The sequence below is a fragment of the Thermobia domestica genome, chromosome 11 (assembly GCF_964235325.1).
Source record: "Thermobia domestica chromosome 11, izTheDome1.hap1.1, whole genome shotgun sequence".
NCBI lineage: Eukaryota > Metazoa > Arthropoda > Insecta > Zygentoma > Lepismatidae > Thermobia > Thermobia domestica.
In genome coordinates this window covers 100,204,188-100,224,825 of record NC_137464.1, presented here as the reverse complement: position 1 = coordinate 100,224,825, position 20,638 = coordinate 100,204,188, and the positions used below count along the sequence as shown (strand labels likewise).

Sequence of the window (20,638 nt, the reverse complement as noted above, 5' to 3'; positions counted from 1 at the left end):
GAACTAGAGTTACGATTACTTATGGCATATTACAACAGACAAATGCAAGTTAATGCACTATCATTAATAAATTATAGCAGAGTCGATTTCTGTGGAGAGAAGGGCAGGGAGATTTCAGGTGTGTTTCGTTGCCAGATATCCAAGCAAAGATATTCAGATCCCAAAGATCTCAACAAACTTTGAGGGGGAGGGGGAGGGGAATCCGCAAGCCTAGGATCGAAGCTCGTAACATTTTCTAAGTGCTGGTTATTAAATTGCTTGACTGACATTAATATATTACTATATTTTTGTATGTTAATATACAGAACAGAAATTCAATTTTCAATGGTCATGTTTTTTATCTGTCACATGTATTGTAAATATTTACAAAATTGTATTCACATTGTTCTTTAATGAAAAAAACAAGCGACGTGTTTCCTAGGATGCGAAGATACTGATGATTTCACTGACGTCAATGGAACTTCACATTCAATACTGAGAAGGCTGAGTTCAATCTAACCTGTCATTGCAATTAGTACGTAATTCTTCATACGTTTAATTTCGAAAATGAACGTTCAACCGAGGAAAATGATACACAAGGAGCAAGGAACATTAACTTTGATACTGAATTTTCTATTATCGGTTTGAGTTTAGTATCGCTTTTCAGTATCGAAGCTATATGAGACATGGACGTACAGTTTAATGTGAAATCTAAACCATCCTAATACATTCAAATGGCAAGAATCTCCTAGGATGAAGCAGAGAAAAGGGAGAGGGGGTGTATGTCAGAACTTCCTTACCTTGGCACGGGAGACTGCAATCGCAAAGGCATACTTCTTAGTGACCACAGTGCACTCTTCAACCTAGCTGCTACTTTCACTGCTGACTGTACTGTATTTTTCATAAGCATTGCTACTGTCATTGGCCCTACTCCACCAGGAACAGGAGTAATGTACGATGCAACTGTTTTTGCAGTTTCAAACTCAACATCTCCAACAAGACGCTGACCGGATTTTTTGGTAGAATCTGTTATAAAAATGAAGTTAAGAAAACTTATGAATAAAACTAACAAGTATGGACAGATTCAATCGCACAGAATTTTTCACTATAATTCTCATATTTTAAGGATAAAGGATTAATAAAATTTTATCCTTTATTTCTGCATATATTTAAAACTGGCAAAATTACAGGAAATCTGAAAACATATGGTAAAGTTTTTCAACACTCCTTTCCTTTCAAGACAGTAATATTAAAATTTTACATCTAAGTTTTAGTACAGGCTCTAAATACGATGGCCGTTTTATTACTAGATACAGGATCTCTCTCTCAGAGAAATTACCTCGCAAACTTCCTGGTAACTGGTATAGTCATTTATTCACCTGACAGGCACAAATATTTTAGTCAATATTAGTTTCTGAATTATAAAGTCACGACTTTCTCTTTATAGAGGAAGCACTGACGAGATTGCTGAAACAACTTCAAGATTGAGTACATTTTCATCAAGTAAGTACAGGTAGTTAAATATTCTGCGACATTTCATTGCAGAATTAAGATGTTCAACTTCACGATTTTGGTGAAAGTACTTTATGAGGATTATAAAAAGCCAAATGTTATTAATCTACATAGGATTCAATGCAGAGTTCACATAGATAAATATAAGCAAACAAAAAAATAACATGCCTGGAATTGCGTTGATGCCACAGTCGATAACAACAGCACCCGGCTTAATCCAGCTTCCTTTAACCATTTCTGGTCGGCCAATAGCAACAACAAGTATATCAGCCGCTGCTGCCTAAAAATACAGTAAAAACATATCTGAAAAACCAGTTAATTATATATTAAGATATTCCTAAATATGTATTTCATAAAAAGTATTGGCATGTTTCTTTGTTTCATTACTTTTTATTAATGAACACTAATGTAGAAATGATAAAGGGATTAATTACCACCTTGTTCTGAGATCGAACTCAAATACACAACAACAAAAAGAGGTTTTTTTGTAATTTTTAAACACCTTATCATCCTATATATTGAGATAACTATAATCAATCGATTCTATCGTTAATATTATACAAGATTAGATTTTTTAAAGAAGAAACTAGTTAAAGAATACAAACAAATGTATTTTAATTATACAAAAATAATATTGTACACCCAGAAAAGACAGTATTTGACAGTTGACAAATTTTCTTTTGTCAATAGCTCAGAAACAAATTAATTACTTTGGATCTTTTTTGTTGTTATCCTTAGAATAGTTATAATTTGATAACTTGCTAATATTGGTACTCTACTAGGTTAATTTATTATTAAGTTTTTAGGAAAAGAAATTTTGTCAATGAAAAATTCTTTCTTCCGTGACTGTACTTATTGTTACGTTGAACCACAAATAGGTTACGAACAGCGAGAAAAATTAGTCTTTCATTGATTTTAGCAGATTTTCTTGTTGTTGTGGGTGGTGGTGGTTACGTTTTTTGTTTTAGCGTCTCTTTCAACAGTGAGACTACATGAGACGTGAACATATAGCTTAAGATGGATTCCGTATTACATAAGCTCCAACCAAGACTCGTACTCGGTCTTCCACGTCAAAGGTGCGTAAGTCGTTAACCACATAGCCACGAGAGCTCAAATTTATTTAACATACAATAAAAGATTAATCAATATAGACAATTTGCATGTGTGTAAAGTTTATTTTCTACCTGAAGATGTATTTTAGTGTACAATCTTCACAAGGAATTGGAACATGACCTCATTATAATATGCCTTCTCATTGTTTGGATCATCTCCGTACATTGCAGATCCTAATTTATTTCCTTGAATGGCTGTCATCAAAGATTTCACGTGTACTAAGCAGGTTAAGGTTTAGCCCTATGCTAAGTTGTCACGATTAGATGAGTCTAATTTTAGCGATTTCTTGATTTCAGTAATTCAAATACCAACTTTGATGGAAATTTCCTAAACTAAAGGTCTGCACTTTACAATATTTAAGACAATATTTAAGCCTAAGCCAGTCATGGTCTGCCATCATGCCACGTTTGGTATCCTTGTGACTGATTTTTTTCCTTTTTACAAAAATCAAATGAAGGACGAAACTATTGCGCAAATTCTATAATCTTATACTTTTTACTTATAAGAACTGCAATTTCAATAATAAATACTTTGACTATGATAAATAATAGTAATCCAGATAACTAATACTGGTGAATCACATACAAATATTCAAGAAAACGAGAAACTGATTCCAATCACTGACCTGTTGTGCTAAGTTCTTTGTTTTTGAGTGACAAACTGTGACTGTTGCATGATGCCATTTTAACAATTCTGAGACTGGAGTGCCTACTATCTTACTCCTTCCAATCACAACTGCATTGCTACCGCTTATCGGTACACCACTCCTATAATGACCAGAAAATATATCCTTTTTAGGAATCTCGTCTTATTTTTTATATTATATATATATATATATATATTAGTAAACACTTATTGAAGATCGCTTCTTTTTTCATAAAGAAAAGTTGGCAAGAATTAGAACAAAAACTACAAATTTATTTTAAAAATTGTTTTAAAATCTTAATATTTACACTAGTCACAAAGTATATGCTGCAAAGATGGTTGGTTATCCATCTATAATTTAAATCTGACCATAAAATACGAAACTGGAATGCCGAAATTGTCCTGTACAAATTGAGCAAAAACCTGCTTGTAAAATTGTATACTGAGTTATTGTTGTAAGGGTTTATATATGTAATTCAATACATATTATAAACAAAAAGCTACCATACTTAACTAAAGAAATTATACAACAAATCCATGAACTACGGAAAGAGCCCATCCAAATTATCAGCAATACTTTTTCATTTCATTCACATTTAGTAAATATTCTGAAGTAGCAAAAATGGTATAGGAACAAAAGCAAGACAGAATAGGATACAACATCAAGGTTACTAGAGAACAGGTTGCCTCGAAACACTTCGGTTTTCGTTCGGAGGTAGTCGGTGAACATCGTAATACGTCACCCGTAGACCAAAAACTTTTAAGACACTTGAGAACTCTATGATCATCCTACAGTTTTAAATGCACTAAATACAATTAGAATGATTATTTTAGGCAATAATCCTGGCGTACTGAAAATTAACAAAAATGAAATACTGTCGAAAATTAAGAATTTATTTTAAACAAATTTCTTTAAAAATGTGGTGTTGTATGTACTGATGAAATGCTGAAGACAATGACCGAAGACAAAGATGTTCTTAAGTCAAGTGTGCTACATTGAGATACAATCAGCAATGGAAGAAGATGGACTGGTGTATATAGCAGGTTGGCTTGCAATAATAATAATAATAATAATAATAATAATAATAATAATAATAATAATAATAATAATAATAATAATAATAATAATAATAATAATAATAATAATAATAATAAAGTAAATGCAAAAAATACACCCTCATTTAAGCATTTAAGTAATCAGTACAATAAAAATGTTCTCATTGATCACACTTTACCATCATCGATTCAAAGCAGTGGTGTAGCCACAGGGGGCATCGGGGCCAGACCCCCCAAATGATTTCCTGGACTACCGAAATGACCAGCTTTTAAAACACCATCATCAGATTACCTCGCTTCAGTCATTTAAAAATAATAAAGTTCATATAATTAATAATCGGTAAATTATATACAGATCCTTGCCGATCGAAAAATAGTATGGTATCTCTTCCGTGTAAGGAATGACCAAATGCAGAACTTGCTGCCACATTTGCTACACTCGATTGATCTAGTGCTCCTGTGCGGATCATGTCCAATATGCAGCATGAAAATATTTTATATAGGCCTATTTTAAAATAATTGTCTTTCTATGCTAATACGAGAATTTGTATGATGTTTTTAGTCAAGAATAATAAATAAATATTTTTATCAGGAAATCTTAAAGAAATTAAGCGAAATTTCAAAGAATATCACTCTTATGTAGATAGGTTCTGAGTAAAGGGGCTTAAATTATAATAGTTATGCACAAAGGCATAACATTTGGTCCGGAGCTGTAGTTCTTGGTTAAGCATAATAAAAACTACTTGGTACATAATATTTATGGAGAAAAAACAAAAACCAAAGCTTAAAAGTGTTTTCAATTTTCCGGAAGGAAACGAAAATTTCCGGTTTTTTTTTCAGGGCTCAAAATCACTAACTGTAACACTTTTGTTTGGCTTTGTAAATTGTAGCTGTCTTCCACCCCCCCAAAAGAAAATGACGGGCCCTTCCTAGATAGCCTGCTGCCTACACCCCTGATTCAAAGCTTGTCTCATGGCCATCTCACACAGCCCACTGAAGAGTGTTTCGTGTGTAAAAGATATGCAAGAACAGTTTTCATTTTACCATGGAAAAACAGTGCGTAGGGGAAAAGATACCTTGAAATGTCTACAGAGGATTATTTGTGGGAGTAATGCTAATGTGAATTCTGAAATAGTGACTGCATTTGTGCGAATGAGAACATATGCCAGAATTAAGTTTTTGAATAGTTTGGCAAAACAGAAAAGAGTTTAGGTTTCTGTAAAAAGGGAAGGAAGCTCTCAGGACAAACGGGAGAAAAAGCTCAGGAAGCTTGTCCAGTGAGTAAGGTTTCTAACAATAGAATATTATGGTAAAACACAATTATTATTATAAATTCTGTTATGTTATTCTATGTAGTAAATTACAGATACTTAAGTCTGATTCTGCATGCAAGCACGTTAATTCAGTATAGGACTTCTCACGCGAAGACCATCTTCCTTATTCTTAAGTGGGAAAAAAGCAGACTTTTTTTTTTTTGCGCGCTTCACGGGTCTATAAGTGACGTCATTCCGGGACAGCCTATGACCGTGCACCATGGTTAAGAGGCAACCTGTTTTCTAGTAACCTTGATACAACATAACGTGACTTAAAAATCCATAGAGGAAGTGCTACTAAAATGGCATTGACCTATACGTCTTACAGATGATTCGAGCAGGGAGATCCGGCGGACACACTGACAAATTGATGTAAAGAGGCTAGTTATTTGTAATGTATTTCTGCACTCGTTCGGACGAACGCCCCGATAGTGTGAAGGGGATTTTAATTAATGTCAATAATGGTGACTGTACACTACCAACTTTTAGCTATTTTGCTTCAATTTACACTGGGAGCATATGTGGTTTAGATCTATTATTAAGCTGTAAATCTAAGTCTCGTATAGCTTTGATGGTTAAAAGGAACAAACTAAATCAATCCATCAATCAATTCTTTCCCGAGTACTTGCTTCGGATGTGATCAATGAAATGAAATATTTTAATTTAACGTCCCGCGATTATTATGCCTGTTAGGCTTCCCTAAAGAAAAGAAAAATTGTCCAACACAAACTTACTTGGCCGGGGATCGAACCAGAGATTCCACGCACCAAAGGTAGGTGCACTACCACTGAGCCACCGTAGCTCCCATGATGATCGGAGAGAAAACAATCCACTATCCCTTGTTCCAATTTAATTTTTCTTAAATTTCAATGAAGTATGTTTCAAAAATACTTTTCAATGAATATATCTTTATTGCCTTATATCTGATTATGCCCTTTAGGCTAAGGGAGACGAATAAAGCAAGTGAATGATTGAATAATTGGTGGAATGACGGTAGCAGGAAACGTGAGTACCCTGAGAAAACCTACGGATACATGTTGTCCACCACAAACTTATTTGGTCGATTGTCGAATCAGGGACCCCATGCACAAGAGGTGCAAAGCGCTCTATCACAGAGCCATCGTGCCTCCCCCCCCCCCCACACACACACTTTTCAGTGAAGAATTTTTGCTTTTACTTCTTACTTTCACCTGAATTACTGTATGTTGAGTGTCTTATGTGCCTTAAACTACACTACTCTTATGGGTATGTTCAGTCATCACTCACACATTTTTCATCACATTATAACGTCATTCACGCACCCCGGATGAAATTCCAAGAACTCTCTATTTGGTCAAATCAACGTCTTTTGGAGGACGAGAAATTGGTTTAAAATTAACTGACTAAATCTTGCTGTGCGTCTTGTTTTATTCCTATTATACTGCTTTTGTTATTAGAAAATGTCTATTGAATGTGAACAAAACTTTGTGAATGGAATTGAAGATTGGAAGACGAATGTGGTAAGTGCTTTATATTTATGTATCTATCCATATTTTACCCGAATTTCTTTGGGCAAGTCTTAGGTATATACTAGTTAAGATGAAAATGATTTTGTTTGACAATTGTGCTGGTTTAAAATAATTACTCCTTTATACTGCACTCATTACAAGATTATCCATATCGTAGTCAGAATAATCAATTAAATACCTTTTAATCAACTCAATACATCCATTTGGAGTGCAAGGCAAAAATCCTGAAGTGAGATCTCCTACAGCAACTCTTCCTTCATTCACAGTATGAAGACTGAAATTAAAATTGAATTAATTTTACACAGCACAAAAAGGCTATAAAAAATATGTTTCTTTCAATGAAGATAAAATCAGTACATTAAAAACAGAACACCAAGTAAATATTTGGATTCGTTTTCAATATGTGGATCGGAGTGTCTACTAAATTATTATCTTCAAATTGCATGTTTTCACCAAGTCTATTAGTAATTCTTTTTCAGGTCTAATCAGTGAGGATTTATTGTTCAAAGTCTTTTCTTTTACACAAATGAGAACTAATTATCATGTAAAATGAGTATATATCAAAGAATTAAGAAAACAAAAATACACATATATTGATTAAAGTTCACATTGTGGAAATATTTCACAAAATATGACATTCAAAAAAAAATGTTAAAATTGAATATTTCTTCTCAGAAGTCTAGAATAAGTATGATCTGGGTTTTGAGACCGACCATAAAAGTAACAATTTCAGACTTAAGTCAGTAGACACCCCTAAGAGACAGCTATACTAGTTTAGAGACATAACTGTCCTTTATCACAAAGAACTAGCATTAAAGACTAATTGTTCAATAATAGATGCGAATTTTAAGACAGGTTTTTAACAAAAGTATTTTCAGAAACTACTTTAAAAGTAGTTTAAATTTCACGAGGAACTTACTTATCACCTGTCTTAAGACACTGGATATTAAATGATTTGCAATATTGATTACTTATTAAATAAGACATCAATAAAATTGTGTGAGAATATTAAAGTACAAGGAGCGAATGTACTCCAACCGCTTCTGTTGGTTAAATATATTTACTGGCATTTTCGATTTCTACATAACCACCTTGAAAGAGGTGACAAAGTGATTAGAAAGATATCAATGTTAAAAAAATAATAAAAATTAAGAGTAGATATACATGTATATTGAAAGGCTGTGTATACAGCTTCGAAAAGTCTTAATTATGTAACCTTTTATTTCTATCCTTTTAAATGTTTGTATTTCTTGTATTCACCACTTCAACCAGCTTAAACACTACATTAACGTACATCATATTCCTGTTGTAATATGTTTCTCGTATATATACAGAATTCTATGTTCTTCTGGAACTGAACTCTAGCTTTATTTGCTCTATTTCGTAGTGTTTGTGATTATCATTTACCTACCCGTCAACATCTTTATCTGGAGAAACCGAATCTGTAATGAAATGGGAATCTACTTTGTGATCACAGTCCAATGGCATCTGCACAATAATTCCATGAGTATTTGGATCGTCATTTAACTCCTTTAATTTTGCTAAGATCTGGAAATAGAGTTAAAAATTTAAGATAATTACATACATAATATAGGAAAAATAGCATATCTATTTTGTTTTAGTTACAGACTGAATACGGAATGATACAATCATATCATGGTATAGTCTGAATGTTATCCTCATGTGCAGTTGCCTTCCACATCATAGATGGCACGGCATGTCACCAAACTCAATAAGAGGTTTATTTATGATCAGTCGCAGGGGCAGTCAATGAAGCACTATCATTGAGCCATCCTGGCCTCAATAATAATAATAATAATAATAATAATAATAATAATAATAATAATAATAATAATAATAATAATAATACCCTAGCGGATCTTAAACTTTCATATTAATAATACCTCCCAGTTCTATTTGTAGTGTTTAATTTACTGATTATGAGCAAGTTAAACGGTAGTACAAGATACAAGAAAAAGTTGTTTCGATTCATTAATTTCGAAGTAATAATAAATAATATTTAATACTCCAGTAATAATTCCACGAGAACTTTTAGCTGAGTGGTATGTCACCAAATTGGTTCACCCGTGTTACCACACTGTCTTTACTGCTGTCTTTCTACATAGATTGGATAAAAGTAGTGGCAACACTATTCTCACGTCAGAAGGCTGTCAGCATTACAAGATTTCCGTAGCCGACAAGGAAATGTAAGGCAATGGAATATGGCAGATGATAACGACTGTGTGTTAGTCAAAAAAAGAAGTGCCATAAAGTAGAGGAGGAAAATGGAAGCCCCATAATATGTTTCGGAAAGATTAACAATGTGCGTAGATCAAGATTGAAATGGCAGTGAACAACAACGTTTTCAGGGATTTCGTGATTACAGTTTCGCCAAAACGAAGACAAGAGAAGCCATCACCCGTGCCATATGGCAGTCCTTGTAGGCAGTCGACAAAGATTAAAGAGCTGACAGTGTACGACGCCTTCCACTCTTATCACAGAAGCTGATCGAGATGAGAAATGATTACATTGACGAAATGTAACATGTTCTGTGCATAAAGTCAGGTACGGATTATAACAATGTTGTCATTACTTTCTATACAGCCCTAGAAGACCTTACTCACACACCCAATGTACGCTCAGTAACTTCTTTTCCTGACAAAGCAAACATTTCAATAAACAAAATATTTTAAAGCAGTATTCTGTGCGTATTGTTAGAATCTCAGTGCCTTAGGTTGACTTTTTTTTTCTTTCTTTCTTTCTGACATACCAGATTTCAATTGGATATAGGAACATGAACTCTGTCATGGTAAAAATAAAGTTCATTTACAGCAGGTTGTATGGAAGTAGCATACTGACTAAACAAACATAATAAGCAAAGAATTACAGAGATCGCATACCTCAGCTTCTGTTGTTGATTTTGGAAGTTGTATATGAGTTGCCTTCATCCCAATCTCTTCAGCTGCTTTACGTTTCATACGTATATATACATTTGAATCTTCGCGACCTCCAACTTGGACAATGGCAAGACCTGGGCAAAAGCCAGGCAATTCTTCCTTCAATTTAGCGACTTCCTCTTTTAGATTATTTCTGATCTCTCTGAAAAATAAATAAAATTTCCGCATTTTACAGTATAAAAAAAACACAAAACCGCCCAAAAAAAAAAAAAAAAAAAAAATTGGAGGTATTCGTAACAAATTTATTCTATCATAATAATAATAACAGTTGGTATAACATAATTGCTATGATATTTAAAATCAGTACCATCGCTGTCAGTTCCCAAATTCTAGTTGCTATCATAAACCTAAACGATCACTACTAACTGCACAACCATCTTTATCATCATGCTTATTTCTGTTACATTTATCACGCATTACTATTAACACCATCTAAACTTTATACATTTTAGTAACTCAACTTTTACATTTACTTCTTTTGTAATCACAAAACATTTTATGCTTACTCTTAACACCAAGTAGAAATCATTCCTTCATTAGTCACATCATAGGATACAACTTGAATGGCATAGATTGTTGCCTAAAATGCCTGTATATGTGTTAATATTTAAAAGAATTTAATTTCATGCAATAAATAAATAAATAAATACATAAAAATTAAGAAATCACACCAGTTACAGTAACCACCACATAAAAGTGGCACGGACATAGCCAAGTTGCCTTCATGAGTTGATATTATGAACTATAAGCCTGGTATCAAGGAATGCTGTTGTTGGCGCTGGAAAGTTTCTACATGGTCTATGTAAAAGGGTATCCCCATAAAGAATGCAATTTTTGAGATGCCCGCCATTTCTGTTTTAGTAAACCGGTAGCATTGAAAGTTACACCATTTTCATCTGATGTCTTTGTGGTTAACAGTCAGGGAGCGCCGAATAGCGCATGATCATCATCTGTTTTCTGTACAGGTAGGATGCTTCACGACGGAACAGCGTGCTGTCATTGTGAAAACTTGTAGTGAGTGCTCCTATCCGTACAGAAAACAGATGATGATGCGCTCCGTGACTACTAACTAAAAAGACAGCAGATGAAAATCGTGTGACGTTCAGTGCTGCCGGCTTACTAAAACAGAAATGGAGGGTATTTCAAAAGCTGCGTTTTTCATAGGCCATCCTTGATAATATAAAACACATCTAAAAATAAAACGAGTATCAGTTTTATATATATGAGTATCAGTTTATATATATATGAGTATAAAACATACTAATCCGTACGCCATCTTCTCAGCAATTCGAATCATTTGTCCATATCTTCAATTGACATTTTATATCTTCGAATACATGTAAGTCCAAGACAACTATATTACTAAGTGCTGTTTAAAACCTAATATATATATTAATTAGTAATATATAATTATATTAGTTAGTGCTGTCTATTATGTATATTACTATATTAAATATATTACACTATATATATATTTCCAACTACTATTTTTTTTTTATATTTACTCATAAGGAGTTTGCGTAAGCCCTGGACTTTTGATACATCCCATATGTTATATTATACTGTCCCATATACACTCCGTATACTATCAGAAGAAACCAGTTAAAACCGAAACTTTAGTTCTTCACATATACCTGAGGAACCTAAATACTTACTTTGCAACTTCTGTTCCAGACAGAATATTGGCAGTGCCTTCTCCAGCTCCTGGGACTACCATTTTTAATACTGTGTTAAAATTCACACGACTACCTGACAAGAAAAAGCATAGGTTACATATACTATGAACATATGAATATATAAGCTGCGGAAAAACAACCGCCAATCTTCAGTTTTAAGAGTTTGCAATGTGAAAATTAGAAGACATTTGATTCTTCCTGTTGATTTATAATCACATAATGATAATAAATGCGATAGAACACCCCTTGTGCTTTCGATATTGGTTTTGTGTAAATATTTTTTAATCGTTCTGACCGTTTTGCTTATATAAACACATCAACCACTTTCAAAAAATCTATATAAATTTTAATGGCTTATTTTTACAAAGCTAGAAGCAAGAATTAGTCCTCAATTAAAAGTATTCACTTCTTTTCGGAAACTGAAAAGATTAAAGCATCATTTTAATCTTTTATCCAACAACCGTTTGGTGCTACGGGAAATTATTTTTTCTCATCTTGACGATGCACTGTTCAAAGAAAGCTTTTAGAAAATGTTTTTAAATTGTCTTCTTGTTGATGCTATACCTATACTAAGATCACGTAGTAATGCGAATAAAAATCGGAACCCTCCCAAAGTAACTTCAATAAAAAGATAACTTACACGCTTATAAAATAAAAATCATACCGTTTTTCAATTGCCAAATGACGAAAGAATAAAACAAAAAAACGAGTAAATAAATTTCAGGTGACATAATATATTAAATAATTTTGATCAAAATTAAACATTCTATAAGGATAAACCTAACTTATGTAATACACAATGCGGCAATTTGAATTCGAGACTGGGACTTAAAAATAAATAAATAAATAAATAAATAAATAAATAAATAAATATATGTGTTTTCATAGAAAACTATTTTAGTTTTACCGTTCAAGATAATGCTCTCCTGAATCCATACATTGTTACGCATTGCTAAGCAGCGCATGGTAGGATTGCTAGAATTTATTTAATGCTGTTTAAAACCCTTGTGTAGCCTTCTTGACTGTCAATGCATCAAAGGAAATTTACCCTATGTTTTATTTGGTTTAGAAAGTAATTATACAGAGGCAGATCCAGTGAATCGGCAGGATGTGACACCACAGATTCCCTATCGAGCCAATAACTCCTTCACAAGCAAAAGCCTTTGGTCTAGGGCATTGTCATGAAGCAGACAATAACTGCCATTACTCGTTGCTTATATGTGACCTTTGCATCAAACGTTTCCTTGTTCACTTTTAACTCTTCAGCGAATATTTAAACTGTAGAAGTTCAGTCTTTAGTAGTTATTTTCTCAACCAAATTCAGTGTCCTCGTGGTTCTTACCGCGCCTGGTTACTCGTTTTCTTTGATCCCGTTCTTTAATGACACGACTGTACCATTTATATACACACATACAGGATAAACAATCGTCCCCATATACTTGCTACAACATTTAAAATGTTTCCGCTAAGTGTTACCTAGACGCGCAAAAAAAATTTATGTTTACTATCTTATAGCACGTTGAAATCGCAACGGACCTTCAGACAAGGTTGTAATTTTCACCATTCCAGTTTTTTTTTTTTGTTTTTTTTGTTTTTAATATAAAACCCAAAATAAAAAATAAAAAAAAAAAAACTCCAAAAAATATACTTCAAAACGTGGATTGAAATATAACCTTAATGTGATTGTAATTACTTTCTTCAATAATGTTTCTCAGTACATGCCTAGTTTCAGAATTTATTTTAAATATGTATTTATCACGAGATCTGGAGAACAACAACACTGGAAAAACAGCCTATATACTTGGAAACAGTACATAACGAATTTAGTTCGCACTGGGTCAAATTCATTATAACGATGTTCAACTGCAACCTGGGATAAAAAGCAATGGAACTACATTCCCCTTGTTTTTGTACTATATACTCGCGTATTAGTATAAACCCATAATAATACGCCTGTCTCCAAGTTTCAGTTAATCACAAAAACTGAAATTAAGAACATTTTCTAAATACTACACTTAAATAATAACATACATACAAACTAAAAACATTGCATTAAAAAGGAAACAAAATCCTATTTCATGACAATTACAAATGCACAAATCAGACTTTGAAAAATATCATAATATGAATCAAAGACATTTCAAACTGTTCACTTAAATAAAAGTTAGGTCACGCACTAAACTTTCTTGCTCCAGTTTCTTAAAGTAAATCATGTTATGCTGGAGTAATTACTGAAATATTAATGAAATACGAACAAAATTATGTTTCCGGAAAACTTCGTTCGAAGTAAACTATAATTTGTGGACAATCATGAGAAATTACTTGTGCCTGTATTAGGGTTATCAATGAAACATTTGTTTATATTAACATAGCATCAGTTGTATTTGAGGAAACTGTATAATAATAATAATAATAATAATAATAATAATAATAATAATAATAATAATAATAATAATAATAAATAAAAATATAAACTACCCTTGTAGATTTTTCGTGAGTAGTGACTTGCGCAACAATATAGTTATTGATTAAATATAATCAAAATCACCTGAAGAGTGAAAACTCATCCAAAAAGAAACTCGCCTTCAACAAAATCCTCATGAAATCTATTCACGAGAAATTGTCTTCCGTATTGTAGGGTTATTAATGAAATATGAACAAAATTCCCTGAGTCGTAGTTAAAAAAAAATCTGCCCCAAAGAATAAATTTCAGTTCGTAGGTCTTTTCAGGAGAAATTAGTTATGTCATATTGTAACGTTAATAAAACATTTAGGCTATTTACGAAGTATGAAGAAAATAGTTTTTGAGATCATCTGGGAGAAAATGAGATTAAAACTAAGTTGAATGTTCCACGACTATGCCATCCAGGCTAAGGGAGACTACGATTAAAGCAAATGAATAAAATGATGGAAGAATTGGTGGAATGGAAGGAAATGAGTACCCTGAGAAACCTCACGGACGATGTTGTCTATCACGAACTTACTTGGTCGGTATCGAACCAGGTACCTCACGCACCAGAGATAAGCACTACCACAAAGCCACCATGCCCCCCGATCGTCTGAGAGAAACCCATCCCCAAGAATAAATAATCCCTTTCGCATTTTTTCAGAAAAACAACTTATACCATATTACAGGGTTGTTAATTAAACATTTATTTACGAAGTATGAACAATATCAATATCGTTAGACCAGTCTTTGAGAAAATCGCAAATTTTGACTTTTACCTTTCAGCAAATATTCAATAGATGCTTCAAAGAAGGGTATTATACCACTAGTTGGAAACTAGCTCACGTGACCCCAATATATAAATCAGGACTTAAAGATCATGTATCCTCCTATAGGCCAATCTCTCTTCTTTCTGTAATATCAATTATTTGCGAAAAAATAATCAAAGACTGTCTACTTAAATTCACCTCACTTTACATTCACAGTTCTCAGTACGGCTTTCTACCGAGAAGCTCAAGTCTCACAAACTTAAGTACTCTTCTTTCTTGTGCTATCAAATGTATGAATAACAATAGTCAATTAGATGTTATCTACTTTGATCTCTGGAAGGCCTTTGATTCTGCTAGTCACATTCATCTGCTTCGTATACTCTCCAATAGATTTAATGTACATGGCCAATTTCTCTCTAATCACCGTAAACAGAGAGTTGTTCTTTCAGGGGCGACTTCGAACCCCAACACGTGATATCAGGGGCGCCTCAGGGAAGTGTACTTGGGCCTCCGCTATTTGTCTTGTTTATGGATGATCTCGACACGCACTTATCAGCTCAACCTAGTGGCATTCTGCTTTTTGCTGACGATTGTATGTTATACAGAGAAAATATCGTGTCTCCATGATACAATTGCTCTACAGGAAGACATAAATTACCTTATAGGCTGGTGTGAAATATGACACTTGAAACTCAACAATAAGGAATGTGACGGTATTACTATTACTTTGAAAAAGTTTCCTGTTCCCTCCACATACCATGTCAATGATTCCCCTATCGCACATTCTGCTAGACATAATTATCTTGGTGTCATCTTTGATTCAAAACTCACATTCTCTGACCACATCTCCTCAATACTTAAGAATTCAATGAGCATGTTGGGACTTCTTTATCGATTCACTGAACTACGCACTGTTTAGTCATTAGCAACTTTTTATAAAACTTAAATAGCGCCCAAGATCGAATACTGCTTTCCCATGTGGGCCATGGCAGCACCTACACATCTCTAAAGACTTTATTCTATTATTAATTTGTTTATCGCTATAGTCCATTTCCGTATTCCTGCACTTCGAATATTATCTAAGAAGGAACTCTTGCAACATCTGTATATCCAGACTCCGGAAGCACGTAGAACTATCTCTGACCTGAAATATCTTCATAAAATAGTGAATGGAGACTTAAGATCGGAAATACTACTTCAGGAACTATCCTTACGTATTTCTTCGCGCGCAGCACCCGAAATATCCACCTATTCCATCTTGCCCGTCCTAGATTAGGGTTTTTTTTTTTTTTTTTTTTTTTAGAACACCAAACTGTTATAATCAAGTAACAACTGATGGTGGACATTTTTTCTAGCTACCCGGTGTTTGAGCAACTAAACGAGTTTTGACGGAATAATATTACCTTTATACTCCTTTTGACACTGTTCTATGTTCTCTTTTTTCTCTTTCTTTTGTTAACTTTCCCTGTGTAAAATGGCAAAGTTAGGCTGTATCTGGGAATTTGTTCAATAAATATAAAATATAAAACTATGAATTCAACTCTAATATTGGTCGTTTTCGATTATTTTTAAAATGTCTCCATGTTATTCTTATGGGGAGTTTCCTCCCCCATATCAGCTCAGTTGTGACCTAGGGACCTGAACAGATTATTTTGATAATTTCTCAGAGCTTTCAAACATACTGAAATTTCATGCAACTCTATCCATCACGACTTTGGAACTCACTAAAGAAATAATAAACACTTCTGACCAGAGTATGTACACTTGTTTATTAAAAACTAAATAACAGTGTAACGGTTTCGACAAAACGTTGTCTTCATCAGACACAAACTGAAACTTCAGTTAGTGTCTGATGAAAACAACTTTAAGTTGTCGAAACCATTACACTGTAATTTAGTTTTTAATAAACAAGTGTACATACTCTGGTCAGAAGTGTTTATTATTTCTAAAATTTCATATTTCTGTCTGTTATGGTTCTCGGATTGAAAAGCGCTACAGACAGACACTTTATTGTAGATGCTAAATGTTATTAAACTATTACTGACGGTGAATAATGTAAACAATTATTTTCTCATCAGTTATCAGTGATACTGGTGCGGGGGCCGCAAATATTTAGAGCACAGGGGGCGCACAATATATAAATACGGATCTGGCTGAAGAGAAAGTCCAATGCCTAAACAAAATAAGTAAATACATACTTAAAAAAAAGAATAGGTATTTGCATGATACCGTTATCAATTGCAATCGATAACTGGTAATTAAATACAGAAAGAGAGCGTTACACAAACGTGAAGTCTTAACATAAGATATTTTTTAACATGTATATGGATTGTCCAATTCAAAATTGATTATCCTGAATGTAATTATCTGGTTCTAAAATTTTATGCCCTGGTGTAATATCTTTGTCAAACCAAAGACCGTGGGGGAGTGAGGACCCCTCAATTTGTACGTGACAGATACTGGCGACCGATTGCGTGACTGATTTTTGAGTCTTGAAGTTGTGTACACTCATGTGCAAAATTAATTGCGCATGTCTATAAATATGTTGTAGGAATATAATTTTGTAACGATTTCTTCCGGTATTTCTTATAATGCTAGTATGTGTATAATCGGCAAAGATATGTATGTGGCAAATTTCATGTCAAAAGAGCAGTAAATAAGAACAATAAAACGAAAATAGAACTTTCTTGTCTATTTAGCAACATTTTGTTTCACTAATTCTAATTTTCGTATTTATAATTTTTGTTCTATGAAATTTACCAGAAATATACATTTCCCGATTATACACAGTATCAATATTAAAAATACTCTGCAAAATAATTATCAAATTATATTCTTACAAGAAGACAGTTATAGATATGCGACAAGAATGTACATATGCGTCAAACGTGCGTTATTTGTAAACGTGTAAATACCGTTCAAAATTACGCTCCAGAGTTTTAAAATTTAAAAAAAAATTACTAGTAACAATAAACTAGCACAAGATACAGGTTTACTCGCATACTCACCGTCGCTCACGCGCTTTCTTCCTAAAAATGCACACCAGCTTTCTCCTGCTCTGAACCGGAAAAGTAGCAATTCTCGCTTGAAATGATCTCTTAACACAAGCTGATGTATGCTTAAGGTGTATAAGTTTCTTTTCACGCAGTTTTAGTAGAATTTTGCAAAGAAATCGTTCTACTTATAGCTATAATGGTTATGCTCTCCTAAAGTAAGCCTGCACCGACAAATCCAAAGTTACAAGCACATATACACACATTATATATATAATGTATATAGAATGAATTTTAATGGAGTTCTCATTGTAAACTTGCACCGAAATCGCTCACAAAACAAGTTTAATATGAGCGGTAAGATTCAAAAGACTGCATATGTCTAGTTTTATTAATCAAGTCTTGCTATTCTTAATCTGCAGAAGGAAACCTCAACGAGTTACCCCACACCCTTGAGCTAGAAATATATGTATTACAAAAATCACGCGTGTTCTTAAAGAATGAGATAGAATGCTTGATCTGCCACTGACATTCTGCGTATTCCACTGACTTATATACGTAATTTAAGAGGGAGTTCACAAACCCATACAGGGTTTTGCCACTTTGTTTTCAATCATATATTTGAGAGGAACCGCTATGAATTTTTTTGATTTTTGCCAGAAGAAAATTAAATTCAAGTGAAACCTGTAAGCTAGCCACCTGATCAATTTGGCTGTATATAACTGAACATGAGGGAGGCACCAGGGCTCAGTAGTAAAGCGCTCACCTATTGTAAGGTCAGTAGTTCGATCCCCAGCCGCAAGTTTTTGGTGGACATGGTGTATGCGTTATCTCGAGGTTCTTACTTTCCTCCCACATTCTCATCCCACCAATTCCCTCATGAACATAACTCATTATTATCAGTCCCATGTAGTTTGAAAGGCATAAATGTCAAATAAAACTAAAAATCAAGTGGAACATCAGACAGAAGCGAGTGGATCGGAGCATGGTGGCTCAGTGGTAGAGCGTCCAATAATCGTAGGACGTAAATTTGACAATTTTATTTTATGTGACGGTTTATTAAAACTGGTCATGTGCAGAAATTATTTCTTTTCTGTGCTCGGAGTTTTGTGTGCAACCAGGATCTGAACCTAAGACAGGAGTCGTATGAGGCTTCAAGAGGGTACTTCCCCCTTTACATTTGAGTAATAGTTTAATCACTAATTAAAAGGTTAAAAGCTACTTATTTCCGAGGACTTTTTCCACCTACTTCCCTTAAAAAAAAAGATAAGTTAATGACATAACTGATTTAAGTAGCAGAGGTTATAAATTTGAATTGTAATCATTAAATCGAACCTCGTGTATTGCACTTAGCGACACGCTTTCTTTCTTTTTCTTCATTTCAAGGTTATGTTTACTACTAGCAATGCCGGCAGTTTTCTATGGCTTGGCTATGACTGAGATTAACAAGTACGATCACATATTACCTCAATATTCGTCCCCCCTACGAATATTGCCATTCAATTACAACTTGTTTCATTCACCACAGTTAACATCGAATAATTATTTTTCTACATTGATTTAAGTTATATGATTTACGTACCTGTACAATCTAACAAATAGAGTTTGACCACTTATTTTGAATTTAATAGTTCACTGTAATTAACTCAACACTTTGTCTCCGAACACCTGCGCACCGGCTCCAGACACTCTTGTTAATAGACAACCACCGCGTGTAAGAAACTTGTTGAGTTCTTTTCTCTGTAGCTATTGGCATGCGCCTGCTTCTCTCAGTTTGTCACGTGTTCGTGTGCTCGCCAAAGAAATTCATGAAAAAAAAAAAAAAAAGTAATAATAGTCCACCAGTCCGTCAAGATAAGTAGTTACAAGGTCATCTTTATTATAAGGAAGCACGACTACTAGAAAGAAGAGCCTGCGTGGTTTTTATCTTCATTAGTGCACGCATTTCAAGAAAAACTTTTGGCAATTATTAACAATGATTTTTGTTCGTATCGCTTGCCAAGTTTCTTACATTTGATTTACCTACGAGTAATTGATTTCCTTGGCATATTTGCGTGTCGGACAAATTCTCGCGCCAATGAAGCAATGTTGCCAGGATCAGTTAATCATCAATAATTTTCCTTCACTTACAGGTTGAGCTTCCGCACATTTTGAAACTTCCAATTAGGTATGGATCTTGTTCTTTCGATGTAATAACTTTCCGTTTTGAAATATTCATCCACTGCAATGTTCTCGTCTCCCTCTTTATATTTTATCATTTACTTCTAACCCAGGCACGTAGCCAGGATTTCGTGAAGGGGGGGGGGGTCCGTGACATGAAATACTGTGGTCATCACAACAGGGGCTCGATCATTCTAAACTATTTTATTGGAACATATATTGGTTCGTTCAGCTAGGATTTCGTAACGGGAGGGGGGGGTGACATGAAATTCTGAATGCCCAACAACTCGATCAATCTAAACTACTTTATTATCAACATATATTGGTTTGTTAGGACAATAAAATGAGGATATGTTGGTATTTTTTTTTAAATAACAAACTATGAGAAATCTCGAGTAATAAAATTAAAAAAAAATGTGCTGAAAAATATTTTACAACATTTACATCCTTCCTCTGTTCATTCAAATATAATAATTTTCCTTTCATTATGGCCCCAACTATTATAAAAAG

At 33.7% G+C, this 20,638-nt stretch overlaps 1 protein-coding gene across 2 annotated transcripts in view; it reads right to left on the bottom strand.

Moving 5' to 3' along the window:
• pug (pug C-1-tetrahydrofolate synthase, cytoplasmic) overlaps positions 1–19,988 on the bottom strand; it is a 71,032-nt gene extending 51,044 nt beyond the window's left edge. Inside the window, exons 1-8 of one of the 2 annotated variants that reach the window (XM_081730889.1) lie at positions 19,551–19,988; positions 11,739–11,828; positions 10,027–10,225; positions 8,538–8,674; positions 7,305–7,400; positions 3,230–3,371; positions 1,660–1,771; positions 780–1,005 (exon numbers count right to left, since the gene is read on the bottom strand). In XM_081730889.1, the coding sequence (XP_081587015.1) occupies positions 780–1,005; positions 1,660–1,771; positions 3,230–3,371; positions 7,305–7,400; positions 8,538–8,674; positions 10,027–10,225; positions 11,739–11,800 (974 nt within the window). In that variant the 5' untranslated portion in view covers positions 11,801–11,828; positions 19,551–19,988. Of the gene's footprint in view, positions 1–779; positions 1,006–1,659; positions 1,772–3,229; positions 3,372–7,304; positions 7,401–8,537; positions 8,675–10,026; positions 10,226–11,738; positions 11,833–19,550 lie in introns of both variants that reach the window. The other variant, XM_081730888.1, reaches the window with a different exon arrangement.
• Between the last annotated feature and the right edge of the window lie 650 nt (positions 19,989–20,638).